The sequence below is a fragment of the Chelonia mydas genome, chromosome 1, assembly GCF_015237465.2.
Source record: "Chelonia mydas isolate rCheMyd1 chromosome 1, rCheMyd1.pri.v2, whole genome shotgun sequence".
In the NCBI taxonomy this organism is placed as follows: domain Eukaryota; kingdom Metazoa; phylum Chordata; order Testudines; family Cheloniidae; genus Chelonia; species Chelonia mydas.
The window spans coordinates 300,946,776-300,959,618 of NC_057849.1; the positions used below are offsets into that span (position 1 = coordinate 300,946,776).

At 46.1% G+C, this 12,843-nt stretch overlaps 1 protein-coding gene across 1 annotated transcript in view; it reads left to right on the forward strand.

Annotated features, from left to right (window-relative positions):
• Window positions 1–1,864: 1,864 nt before the first annotated feature.
• The window catches only part of TES (testin LIM domain protein), a 43,598-nt gene continuing 32,619 nt past the window's right edge, over window positions 1,865–12,843 (forward strand). The window contains exon 1 of the mRNA XM_007070530.4: window positions 1,865–4,217. Coding sequence (XP_007070592.1) covers window positions 4,191–4,217 — 27 coding nt within the window. The 5' untranslated portion in view covers window positions 1,865–4,190. The remainder of the gene's footprint in view (window positions 4,218–12,843) is intronic.

Sequence of the window (12,843 nt, forward strand, 5' to 3'; positions counted from 1 at the left end):
TTGGGCACCTACATCCCAGAATCAGGCCCCACTGAGATACACAAAACCCCCACTTAGCTGCCCCCAAGGCCTTTTGGCTCCTAAACTTGCTCAGCACCTAAATTTTTGCAGTAAAAGTTCCCTAGAAGCCTGTTTTTGTCACTGTGCACATGTATACTGCAGCCCCACGCTGGAGATCTAGACACCTAAGCCCTAAAGTGAGACCCATCAAGAGACATTTGGGGCCCAGTACATGGTATTTGCAGGGGCCCCACCAATTCCCATTTCATCCCATTACAGATTTTTTGGGGGTGGGGAGGGCTGAGCTCAGAGCCCCAATACAATTGTCTCCCTCTTCTCCCTCCCATCAGCCCTTCCTTCGAGTGATGCACAAACTGGGGACAGAGAAGTTTTCCTCAGCCTAACGTGCCTGCAGGGTCCAATCCAATAAGTGTGCTCAGAGCTTACACAAAACGGCTGGAGGAAAAGAACTTTCCTCAAAACTTGTAGCCCAGTGATTAGGGAACCCACCCAGGATGGGGGAAACCCCCAGTTCAAATCCCCTCTCTGCTTGAGTGGGAAAAGGAGTTGAACAGGGATCTGTCACCTCTCAGGTGAGTGCCCTTGCCACTGGGTTATTCTGATGGGGAGGGATCCCTCAATCTCTCCTGTTTAAAAAGTCATTGTAGCTGGGGGACTTGACCCTGGCTCTCCCACCTCTCAAGTGAGTGCGCAAAACACCAGGCTACAGAGGCATTTTCATTCTTGCTTTTTCTTCTTTCATTAATTATCCATAGAGGTACCTACCTCCAAGAGAGGGCTAACAGCTGACAACCCAAAGAAGAAGGGTTTCAGAGTAGCAGCCGTATTCAGTCCACTGAATGCATCCGATGAAGTGAGCTGTAGCTCACGAAAGCTTATGCTCAAATAAATTTGTTAGTCTCTAAGGTGCCACAAGTACTCCTTTTCTTTTTTCCAAAGAAGAAGGCGTCGCCTCCCTGCAGCCCAGACTTAGGCACTGAACTCCTTGAGAGATGTGTAATTTAGGACACATCTCTCTTGCTGGAATCCCCCATAGTCTCCCATAGGATTGTGTAAACTACTGCCAAGGTGCCAGACTCAGTCTTTGTGAATCTGGCTGATTTTCTAGGTGCCTAAATCTGGGATTTAGGCAGCTAGGGTGGAATCCACAAAGCTATGTAGGCACCTAGGTCCCCCACTACGACCCACAAAACTCCCACCAAACCTTGTAGGCACCAAAACTCACTTAGTGCCTAAGTTTTTCAAAGTAAAAATTCTCTTGGCACTTAAGTTTCTGCCCCTGGGCATGCACATTGCTACCTCACTCGAGGCATCCAGACTCTTATCTTCTGCCTAAGCCCAAAGAGATTCATGAACCAGGGAACATAGGCATTTGACCACTTAATTTTCCCATGGGGCTTCATCTGGCAGGCATGTTCAGAGGGCACCTACTGGCATCAGGCCCCATTTAAAAACCACCCAAAGGAGATAGAACCCACCCTATAACTTTTAGCCCAGTGGTTAGACTAGTCACCTGGGATGTGGGAGACTGTGATGATTCTCAGCGTACATAGGACCAGGTTTACAAGGGTGCCAATGGCACCCCATGGCGCAGGGCTCACACTCAGAAGGCGAGAAGGGGCCCCACTCCACCCACTCGGTCTCTTCACCCTGAGGCCCCACCCGCTGCTCGTTCCTCTCCGCCCCCTCCTCCCTGCTGAATCCACTGAAGTATTCCCCTGTGATATCCAGCTCCTGACAATAGCTACTCACAGAAATCCCAGATCGTCTTCCACCAAAGGAGCAGTGTATCCCAGTTTTACCTTAAATCACCATTCCTGTATCACACACAACACTTGTAATGAAACAAAAGAAGGTTTATTTAAGAAAGAATAGAGACTCCAGTAGAAACAAGCGGCAGTGATGGAAACAAATGGTTACAATACAAAAAAAAGTCAAAATGTGAATTAGGGCCTACACTTATTAGCAGTTACCTTTCCTGTCTAATAAAGTAGGATTTCCCCCAAACTTCAGTCTGTTGCAGAGTTGGCTGGCTTCACAGGAACCAGGATCTAATCTTTCATGAAAAACACTCCCACTCAACAATATATCACCTCAGTGAATGCATACAGAGTGCTTCTTTCCACTCTCAGGAAGGTGCTCTAACAACTGAGCTCTGGGATAATCTGATGTAGGGCTCTCCCAGTAGATCCAGTTGAAGCTGTTCCATTGTAGATAAATCCTTAAATGGTCAATGGACCACAGAGAGAAAGAGTGGGAATAACTCAGTGGCCCCAGGTATTAGGAGACCATGTGTTGAGTCCCCCCTGTGCCAATCACTCTTTATTTCTCTCTTCACCAGGAGAGATGGAGGGAGCCCCTACCAGCCTATCCCACAGCTCAGTGGTTAGAGCAGCCTCCTGAGAGGTAGGATTTGAACAGGGGTATCCTTTCTCCTCTGCCAGGGTTGCGGGAATTGAACCCTGGGTTTCCACCTCCCAGATGAATGCTCTAGCCACTGGGATAAAAGTTATAAGGGGGGTACCACCTCCATCTTTGTGTGGTTCAAGACAGACCCATAACTGTTTCCCCCAAGAAACTATGTAGGCACCTAAGCACGGAGACAGGTCCTGGATGTGGATCATTAGCAGAGCTAGGCATCTCCCTGCAGCCAGGATTTAGGCGCCTATTTCTGAAAAAGGGGCAGGGCTTAACACATCAGCATCTCCCATTAGTCAGTTTAGGCATGCTCTCTTTTGTAGATCACATTTTAAGGCACCTCTCTCTCCCCATTCTATAGAGAGTCTAGGTGTCTAACTCTGCTTTGTGGATCACAGAACTGTTCTTAAAAAGAAAAGGAGGACTTGTGGCACCTTAGAGACTAACAAATTTATTTGAGCATAAGCTTTCGTGAGCTACAGCTCACTTGAGGGCCGTTCTTGTGATTTTGTAGGTGCCTACAAATTAGGAGAGTGTTGCAATGCCTAAATCCCTCTGTGGATTCCATCCCTAAGTACTTCTAAAAATTCCATTAACAATGGGATTTACAAAAGTGCCTGGGTGTCTGGGTGCCGAATGCCAATGGAGTTTTATATACCTACATACCTTGAAAAATCTGACTAAATCCCTCAGTGCCTAACTCCCCAATTTTCTAATCGCCTCTAGGCACTATTAGAATACAAATTAGAACAAATACAATAAACAAATCATAAAAGAGCAAAAAAGCGATGCCCCAGCCAAGCAGCCTACAATTAGCCAGATGGCACAAACTGTAGCATAGACAGAGCCAAAATCTAACCCTCTGACGTTTTCTCTGCACAGAGCTTGTGTCATCTTGACATTCAGTTGAGCTGCTTTGTGACCGCAGTGATTTACCGGTGAAATTCCTTAGAGTGGGGCAAGCTGCCCAGAGGCAATAGAGCTGAAGGCAGAGGAAATACATTTATCAAAGGACAAGGCAAACCCCAGAAAAAAAAACAGAGACTAGTTTCTGGCTGGGAAGTTATCCAACATATGAGGACAGTTTTAGAGAGGCAGGCCGTGATCCTGTCGCCTGCCAATACATCACTAGATTTCAGGCCATTTCCCCTTCTTTGGGAGGAACCAAACTTCTAGGCGGATTTGCCCAAAGCTGGAGAGTTGTGCCAGCAAATACCTTCTCCATGACCTTATCAGCTGACTCAGTCTGTGAATGATTCAAAAGCCAAACTCACAGACCCCTCTGCCCCCCTCCAACTTCGCAGCTCCTCCCAGACCGACACCTGGCTCCGAGCACGCAGAGGGCTGCCGCGGTCTGCCGGTGCTGCGGCTGCACAGCGCCGAACCGGGGAGGCGGCAGCCCGGCACTCCCCTCCCCCGAGTCGGGCCTTTTGCGAGCCCCGGGCTGCGGCTGCTCATCCGGCAAGCTCGCCGGAGCCCGGTGTGAGACTCTGATTGGCTCGCAGACCAGGGAGCCGCCACAGCGGGATTGGCTGGGGAGCTGCCTTTGTTCCCTTTCCACTCCCTCTACGGCAGCCACTGCCTCAGGGCAGCGGAAGTTTGAGTGCAAGAGCTACGCTGGCTGCAGCGGCTGGCTGGGTGCAAGCAGGCGTGAGGTTAGCGCAGCCCTCACCACATCCGCGTGCCGCTGGTGAGCGTCTCCCTGCTCTGACCCTTCGCTCGCCCAGCCTTGCTCCTAGCGGAGAGAGACAATGGACTTGGAGAGCAAAGTGAAAAAGGTAAGGGCGGGCCGCTGGGTTACCTGCTCCGGGCGCTCCTTGGGGCGAGCAACGCCCCAGCTCCCCGCTGCTGCTCCTGGTCATTGTGCTTTTCCTATATAGCAGCAGCCCTGGCTGCTCTCCTCTCCCTCCTTCCTCCAGATCCATTGCAGCCGCTGTCCTGTCTATAGTGTGTGATCGGGAGGGGATAGATAAACTCACTACACGGAGTATGCACCTCCTGGTTCAGTCATAGCTAATGCGGGAGGGGCGGAGTGGGAACTCCCCCCCCCCACACACACACACAAACACCCCCCCCCCCCCAATCTTATGTTGTGCAGGATCTGCTTGAATTATGTTGACTTTCCCCCTCAAGCTGCTGCTAACTTCTCAAGGGAGCGAGAGTTGGGCCAGTTAATTGGGGCTCCGAGTTGGATCCGATTAGAATACAAGGTGAAGATCTCCAAACCCACAGAGCAGGATGCATGGCCCCTCCCTGGTTCTCGGCCAGGTTTACTAGCTTTCTTGTTCGCGTTCAAAGACTCGTAAATGTGGGTAGTGGTGGAGGGTGTGTGTGAACGTGGTGGCTGGGAGGAAGTTGGGTAACTTGTTTCTGTTTTTTAAAGTAGAAGGTTAGAGGAAGGGTTGTTTAATATGACCAGAATAAACTCGTACAAAATAAGAGGCACTGAATGACTGGCTTACTAACCAACTCACTGCCATCATCCACTGTCCTTCCCTAGCCTCCCAGCCAAAGAACGTTTCTCTCCATTTGCAGTGGCAATTGTTTAAATACAGAAAATTGCTCTCCTGACTGAAGGCCTATGATCATGCAGCCCATACATTTTTTTTTATCTGATAGGAAAACCAGAAAAGTTAGTGCCATATAAGAACTGAATCCTGAAAAAATAAAAATACCTGTCATGCTAACCTGTGTTCATGTATATACCCTTTATAAAGGGCATCTTCAATTAAATCTTTAGCTAATTCAGTAAGTACAGTTTAAGGATACTTTAAAGACCAACTGACTCATTTTGGGGAGAATATTCCATTTCGAGTCAGTTATGGATTTCATTGATGACCTTGTTTTATTGATGTGGAAAACAGGCTCTTTGCTACCTGATAGCAAACTTTTCTTTGGGACATCACAATTATTTGATTTGGAGATAAGTAAGAGAAGCTAATGGAGAGTCAAAGTTCTACTTTAATGCAGATTTCTTCAATAATGAATTTTGGAAAGGCAGATGGAATATCATATGTGGAATTCTGTAACATGTCTTAAATAGATTTGAGGAATCATCATTGATTTTTTTTTTCCTAGTGTGGTCTCAACTTAAAACTAATGTCATATTTAAAAAGGAACCTTGCTGTTTCATTTATCTAGTGTAGTGGTTCTCAAACTGTGGGTTGGGACCCCATTTTAATGGGTTCGCCAGGGCTGGCTTAGACTTTCTGAGGCCCACAGCTAAAGCCCGAACTCCACTGCTTGGGGTTAAAGCTGAAGCCTGAGGGCTCGAACCCCGGGTGATGGGGCTTGGGTTACAGGCCACCTGCCTTGGGCTGAAGCCTTTGCACTTCGGCTTTGACCCCCCCAGCTCACGGTGGTGCAGCTCAGACTTTGGCCCCTCCTTCTGGAGTTATGTAGTAATTTGTTGTCATCAAAAGGGAGTTGCGGTACAACGAAGTTTGAGAATCCCATATCTAGTAATAAATATCACAAATGCAGAAGAAACCTTGCATGTGTGATAAACATAAACCTGGAAGCATCTTAAATAGTTATGTCAAAACTTGTCTTGAGGAACAAAGGTTGTGTTCAAACGTGAATTTTTACATTTTTCCGGTACTGTATTTGGCTAGGTACAGAGATTTATAAATGATTTTATTGCTCTTTTATCCCAACGTGCAGACATCCAAAATGTTCCTTTGTTCAGAAAAAAGTGGAAATGACATTTATAAGAGACTTAAGAAATGTTGGTTTATGAGCCAGAAACTTACCAAAATGACAAGGGTGTCATGGGACTGTGGGTTAACAACTCATTTGTGACTCCTATTCAAGTATAACCAACTTGACTAACTCTTCTCAACCTTTCACTGAGTTAGTGTGTGGGGAATGTAATCTGTATGAAAAGCCTGATTGACTTTATAGAATCTGCATAGAACGTTACGTAGGCCCTGATCCTGCAGTTGACTGTGGGTGGGTGCAGCCACACACAGATCCATTGATTTTCATGGGGCTGTACAGAAGGGCAGAGAGATGCCTGCACAGTCTCTTGTATGTCTGGAACCTTAATTAGTAAAAAAAGCCCAAACTTTTTGAATGCAGTTATGAAATGTACTCTAAGCCCCTGTACAATATTTAGATGTTGGGGAACCTCAGGTTCCCCACTCTTTCTGAAATATTACTTCCTCTTTGTATAAGATCAAGAGCTGGGGGAAAGAGTAAATCTAAAATTTCACACCTGTGTTTTCATAGTTTAGCATATCAGCTGTGAAAACAGGTGGTATCAGATTCTACTTTTGCTTAATAGTTTGGTCTTGGCTTGAGCAAAATTGTCATAGGTGAACACCTGCTTTAAATCATACAATAGGAAATGGAAATAGTGAAAGATGATAATATTACACGAAGGGCTTTTCTGTTTTTTCTGTCTTGTTTTTACTCAACTTTCACTTCTCTCTGACTCCAAAACTAGTCTTTGATATCAGCAGAAAAGTCTTTGGTGAGAGACCTACAAACTTCGAAGTGGACACAATAAAAAGAGCAGCATAGCTGCATTTTCATAAATTAACCTGATGAAGTCAGGGATATGGAGGACTCCTCCTGGCCCTCCCAAATGTATACATTAATAAACTCTCCATCGTTCTTTTTATCACCTCTCCTCAATTTTTTTTAAACAAAAGAATAATACATTTACATTTCTCAAAATGAAAGAAAGTGGCCCCCTGACAGATCCTGTTGCTGATGAACTGAAAGCTTCACTGTGTGATCCTGTGTTTAGTAGTAAATCACCAGCCCTAGTTGTACAACTGCTTTTCTTTCCCTAATGGGGGTAGGGGGGAGTGAAATGTTTTGATTAAAATTGTTTTATACTGTCATGAATTTACAAAAGGCCACAGCCCTGAATTTCCACATTACACAGCAAATGAATCCCTGCTGTCTCCTTTCTTCCTCATGCCTTTTCTACTCTTTGTTGAGCCCCATTGTCTTTTCTCCCATTTCTCTCCAAGCCCCTTTTCACTTTATTTTGTTCGCACTTTTCTCCAACTGTCTCTGTAAAACAATCAAAACTAACCTCAAATTGCCAGTCAGGTTTGCCACCCCACAGTTGACACTCCATGCATCTGATGGGTTCTAGCCCATGAAAGCTTATGCCCAAATAAATTTGTTAGTCTTTAAGGTGCCACAAGGACTCCTCGTTGTTTTTGCGGATACAGACTAACACAGCTACCACTCTGAAAGGTAACTGAGTAATCACTATGTCCAGATTGAAGAACCTATTCATTTTTGGCAGGAGCAGGCGGGAGAAGAGAAACTTGGCCTGATGTTTAGTCAGAAGTAAGAAATGGATGTCATTGTGGTTGTATCTGATGCCCTAAATCTACAATGTGGTTGGTGCACAACAGTAGTTCATTGTCCTGAAAGACTTAGGTTCTAAAAAGGAACAAGGGACAATGGACTGAGCATACACTGAGCAGTGTGTGACATGAAAACTCCAAAAGATGGTGTTGATAGAATCTAGAAATGGAAAAGAGACATCCCTTGACCATTCAGTATTGTTTTTTCTATAATACATTGAGTATCTTGTTTACATTGCTACTAAATACATCAAGTGATGGAGCTTCTAACATGATACTTCTAGGACTCCTGAAGCTCTAATGAACAAAATTAGAGCCTATAATTCTTCCTCCCTACTCCCACACACATAGCCATTGACAGCCAAGACGGACAATTAACCAGGATGGACAGGGACGCAAAACTATGCTCTGAAGTGTCCCTAGCCTCTGTTTGCTCCCGGAAGCTGGGAATGGGTAACGGGATGGATCACTTGATGATTACCTGTTATGTCCGTTCCCTGTGAAGCACCTGGCATTGGCCACTGTCGTCAGACAAGATACTGGGCTAGATAGACCATTGGTCTGACTCAGTATGGCCATTTTTTATGAAATCTTTCACTGCCTTTAATTTAGGCTGAAAATAATATCAAAGCAAATGCTTACTGAATTGCCAAATTGGTTCAAGTGTGGGTTTTATTATTTTTTTTTAAACTGGTTCAAATACACTATTTTAGGGATATGCTTTGATGTAACTGGATCCATTTTAAAAATAGGTACACTGGCACAGCTTTTTTTTACGAATGTCTATGCTGGACAAAATCTGGGTAAGAGCCCTGCTTAAGCCTTATCCCCTGTACCATCTATCCAGGTTTGGAGGAGCTTTAAGCCTAAGCTAGCTGGCTGAGTGGGGGCCATGGGTGAGAGCCCGGGCTCCACTTTAAGTTGGGCTGGTACCTGCTCGCTTTGCAGAGGATATACCGGCTTTCCTCCCCCCCCCCCCAAAAAAAAAAAAAAAAATCACTGAGCCCTATGCACTTCCCACAGTTTCTCCCTTCCCATCTCCCCCGCCCCCAGGATAGACAAGTGTTCTCACAATTGAAAGTTCCTAGTGCATCTCAGAACAAGAGCCATGGGATGTGCCCCAGACACACACAGGCAAGTGCACAAATGGTGGGGAAGCAGTCATGTGGGTAGATCTGTGAAGTGGGGAAAGATTACATCCAAGCTAGGCTCAGATTCAGGTGTGATTACTTGGGTTAACTGTGCAGTATAGACAGCCTAATATACACAAACCCAGAGACTCTACTTCCCCTCCAGAACAAGAGCTCTGAGATGGAGGATACAAAGTAGCAGGAAGCTGTGCTCTCGAGCCACGCCCTTCTTTTTTAAAACAGTTCTGTAGTTCAGTTATTTTAAAATCCTCTTTGAGGAGAGCTGCAGTGGAGGCCGTGAGGAATCTAGGGGCACAAGCAATTCAGGATCAGGCGCTGGCTATTTCACCTTAACCTAATAATGAATCTGCCTGCTCTGTAGTACTCATTTCACCTCCCTCTGTTGCACTGTAAAATTCTTTGGCTGTCCTTAACCCATTTGGCTATCACTAACTCAATCTTTGTGTGTGAGATTCTATGATATTCCCAACACATGAGCTCAAAGACTGATCAGCACCCCAGAATTCATGAGGTTTGCCTAATAATAATTTAAAAACAGAACAAACATGGTAGGGGGTTTTTTAATCTGTATCCTAGTTTCTGAACTACTCCCATTATGTGTGTTTTGTTTTGTTTGTTTTTGGTAACAATTGCAATCTGAATTTTCAATCTGTAAATCACAGGCTGAATCTGAACATTCGAAAATGCAGGTCTCTGCTCTTGGCCTGTAGGGGGTTGATAGTTCCTTGACCCACCTGGTGTCCACGGAAAGTCACTCTGTTTAGGCCTATTTGACACTTCTTAGCCTTAACAGTTAGTCCTGCCTCCCTTATGCGCTCAAAGACTTTGTAGATGTTCCAGGTGTTCTGCCCAGGAATCCAAAAATATGGCCACATCGTCAAGGTAGGCGACTGCATGTTCTCCTGATCCCACTAGGAGACCATCTACAAGTCTTTGGAAGGTGGTGGGTGCATTCCGCAGCCCAAAAGGGAGTACATTAAATTCATACAGCCCGACTGAAGGTGAAGGCTGACCTTTCCTTGGCGGATTCATCTAGCGGTACCTGCCAGTACCCCTTGGGTTAAGTCCAAGGTAGAGATTAACTGGGCCTGTCCTAGTTTCTCTAACAGTTTATCTGTGCGTGGCATTGGATAGTTGTCTGGGTGAGTTACAGCATTTAGCTTACGGTAGTCCACACAAAAACATATCTCCCCATCTGGTTTGGGAACTAGAACCACTGGAGATGTCCATGCACTGCCAGAGGGGCGGATTACCCCCATCTCTAGCATATCTTGAATCTCCCGTTCTATAACAGTTTTAGCTTGAGGAGATACCCAGTAAGGTTGGACTTTAATTGGGTGAGCATTACCTATGTCAATGGAGTGGTATGCTTGTTCAGTCAGTCCTGGGGTGGTTGAGAACGTCGGCGCGTAGCTAGTGCACAGCTCCTTGATCTGCTGTCGCTGCATATGCCCAAGGGTCATGGAGATGTTCACCTCTTCCACGCCACCATCGCTTTTCCCTTCGTAGTAGGGAAGTCCCTTCAGGCCACTCAGCGTCATCTCCTCCCTGGGCTGTAAACTGACAGACCTTTAATTCTCTGGGATAAAAGGGCTTTAGAGAATTAATATGGTACACCTTGGGCTTTCAGTTGGAGGTGGGGAATGCTTTGAGATAATTAACAGCTCCCAGGCGCTCCTGGACTGTGAATGGCCCTTCCCACGACACTTCCAATTTATGCGCCTGGAGCACCTTTAAGACCATGACCTGGTCCCCTACTTTGAAGGAGCGCTCTTTGGCATGTTTATCATACCAGGCTTTTTGCTCTTTTTGAGCATCCTGTAGGTTTTCTTTAGTAAGGGCTAGAGAGGTTTGGAGGGTGTTTTGTAGGTTGGTTACAAAGTCCAGAATGTTAGTTCCTGGGGAAGGTGTAAACCCCTCCCATTGCTGCTTCGCCAACTGTAATTGCCTCTTAACCATATACAAGTTCAAATGGTGAAAACCCTAAACTGGGGTTTGTGGCAAACAGCAACTGCTGCAACACTAGGTCCCAATCATTGGAGTGCTCATTTACAAACTTATGTATCATGGCCCCCAAAGTCCCATTAAATTTCTCCACCCGGCCATTTGTTTGATGATGGTAAGGGGTGACAACCAAGTGATTCACCCCATGAGCTTCCCAAAGGCTTTCCATAGTTCCTGCCAGGAAATTAGTTTCCTGCATCTGTGAGGATGTTGGAGGGCCAACCTACCCTGGCAAAAATGTCTGCTGGTGCCTGGCACACACTTTTAGCCCTGGTGTTACTTAGAACTGGCCATCTGGGTGGCAAAATCCATGAAAGTCCGTATGGACCCAGAATATCCACAGCTACTCACTGAAATGGAACTTCAGTGATGGGGAGTGGCTGGAGAGGGGCTTTGACCTGGTCTTGGGGTTTTCCCACTCTTTGGCATACCTCACAAGACCGGACATAGGTAGAAACATCCTTGCCCATTCCCTCCCAGTGGAATGACCTTCCCAAATGGTCTTTGGTCCTGTTCACCCCAGCATGGCCACTAGGATGATCGTGGGCTAAGCTCAAGAGCTTTACCCGGTACTTAGTTGGAACTACCAACTGTCTCTGAGGATTCCAGTCTTCCTGGTGTCCACCAGAAAGAGTTTCCTTGTATAAAAGTCCTCTTTCTACAACAAACCTGGATTGATTAGAAGAGCTGAGAGGCGGTGGGTTGTTCTGTGCCGCCGTCCAAGCTCTCTGGAGGCTTTCATCTGCTTCCTGTTCAGTCTGGAACTCTTCCCTTGATGCTGGAGACATCAGTTCCTCATTGGATTGTGGACCTAGGCTTGGTCCCTCTGGAAGCGATGTAGGGGATGGGGCTGTTTCCGTTGACTGCTCTCCACTGGTGCACTATGTTGGGGTTCAGGCTCCGGCTGAGCCTCTTGTGTAGGGTTATCAGCTGCTGCCATTTCAGGTTTGGTGGGGCCCTCTGGTGTTGGGGTTGCAAGTACTGGATTCAGTGCTGGCAGTGGGTCTGGTGCTGGTTGTTCCGCCAGTTCTGGTTCTGGCTCTGTTTGGGTCTCTGGGACTGGATCCACTACTGCTGTTACAGACGCTGGCATGGAGTCCGGTTCCATCACCTCTGACCGGGTCCTGGTAGAAGTTTCTGGAACAGAGCTAGGCGTGACGGCTTGCTTAGCCTGGCTGCGGGTGACCATTCCCACCGTCTTGGCTAGCTTCACATGATTGGCCAAGTGTTCCCCCAACAGCATGGGGATGGGATGATCATCATAGACTGCAAAAGTTCACGTTCCTGACCAGCCCTTGTACTGGACAGGCAACTTGGCTGTAGGCAAATTGAAAGAGTTGGACTTGAAGGGTTGAGTTGTTACTTGGATCTCTGGGTCGATTAAATTGGGGTCCACTAAGGTAGCATGGATAGCCAACACTTGTGCTCCGGTGTCCCTCCACGCGGTGACCTTCTTCCTGCCCCCACTCACAGTTTTGAAAGTATCTTGTCTCCTTATTGGTCATTTTGGTCAGGTGCCAGCGAGGTTACCTTTAGCTTCTTAACCATTTACAGGTGAAAGGGTTTTTCCTCTGGCCAGGAGGGATTTAAAAGTGGTTAGCCTTCCTTTTATGTTTATGACTGTAATAAAGAGAGGAGCTCAGAGTCATAATTTTTTTTATACAGTTACTGAAATTGAACAAAGCATGAGAGGAACTTGAAGGAAATATTGATTTTTTTTCTTACTTTACTAAAAGTTCTGTTACATCAAGCACCCCTCCTTTAGGATTGTATTTAAAAAGTCTCTCCTGACACAATTGTCCAATTTCAATTGATTGTATAAAATGATTGTTGTGCAGGATGCAAGCTACTGAACTCACTAAAGTGGGAATAGACTAAAATAAACTGACAGTGCTGCTTTGTGTTTGTGGCTAGTTAGT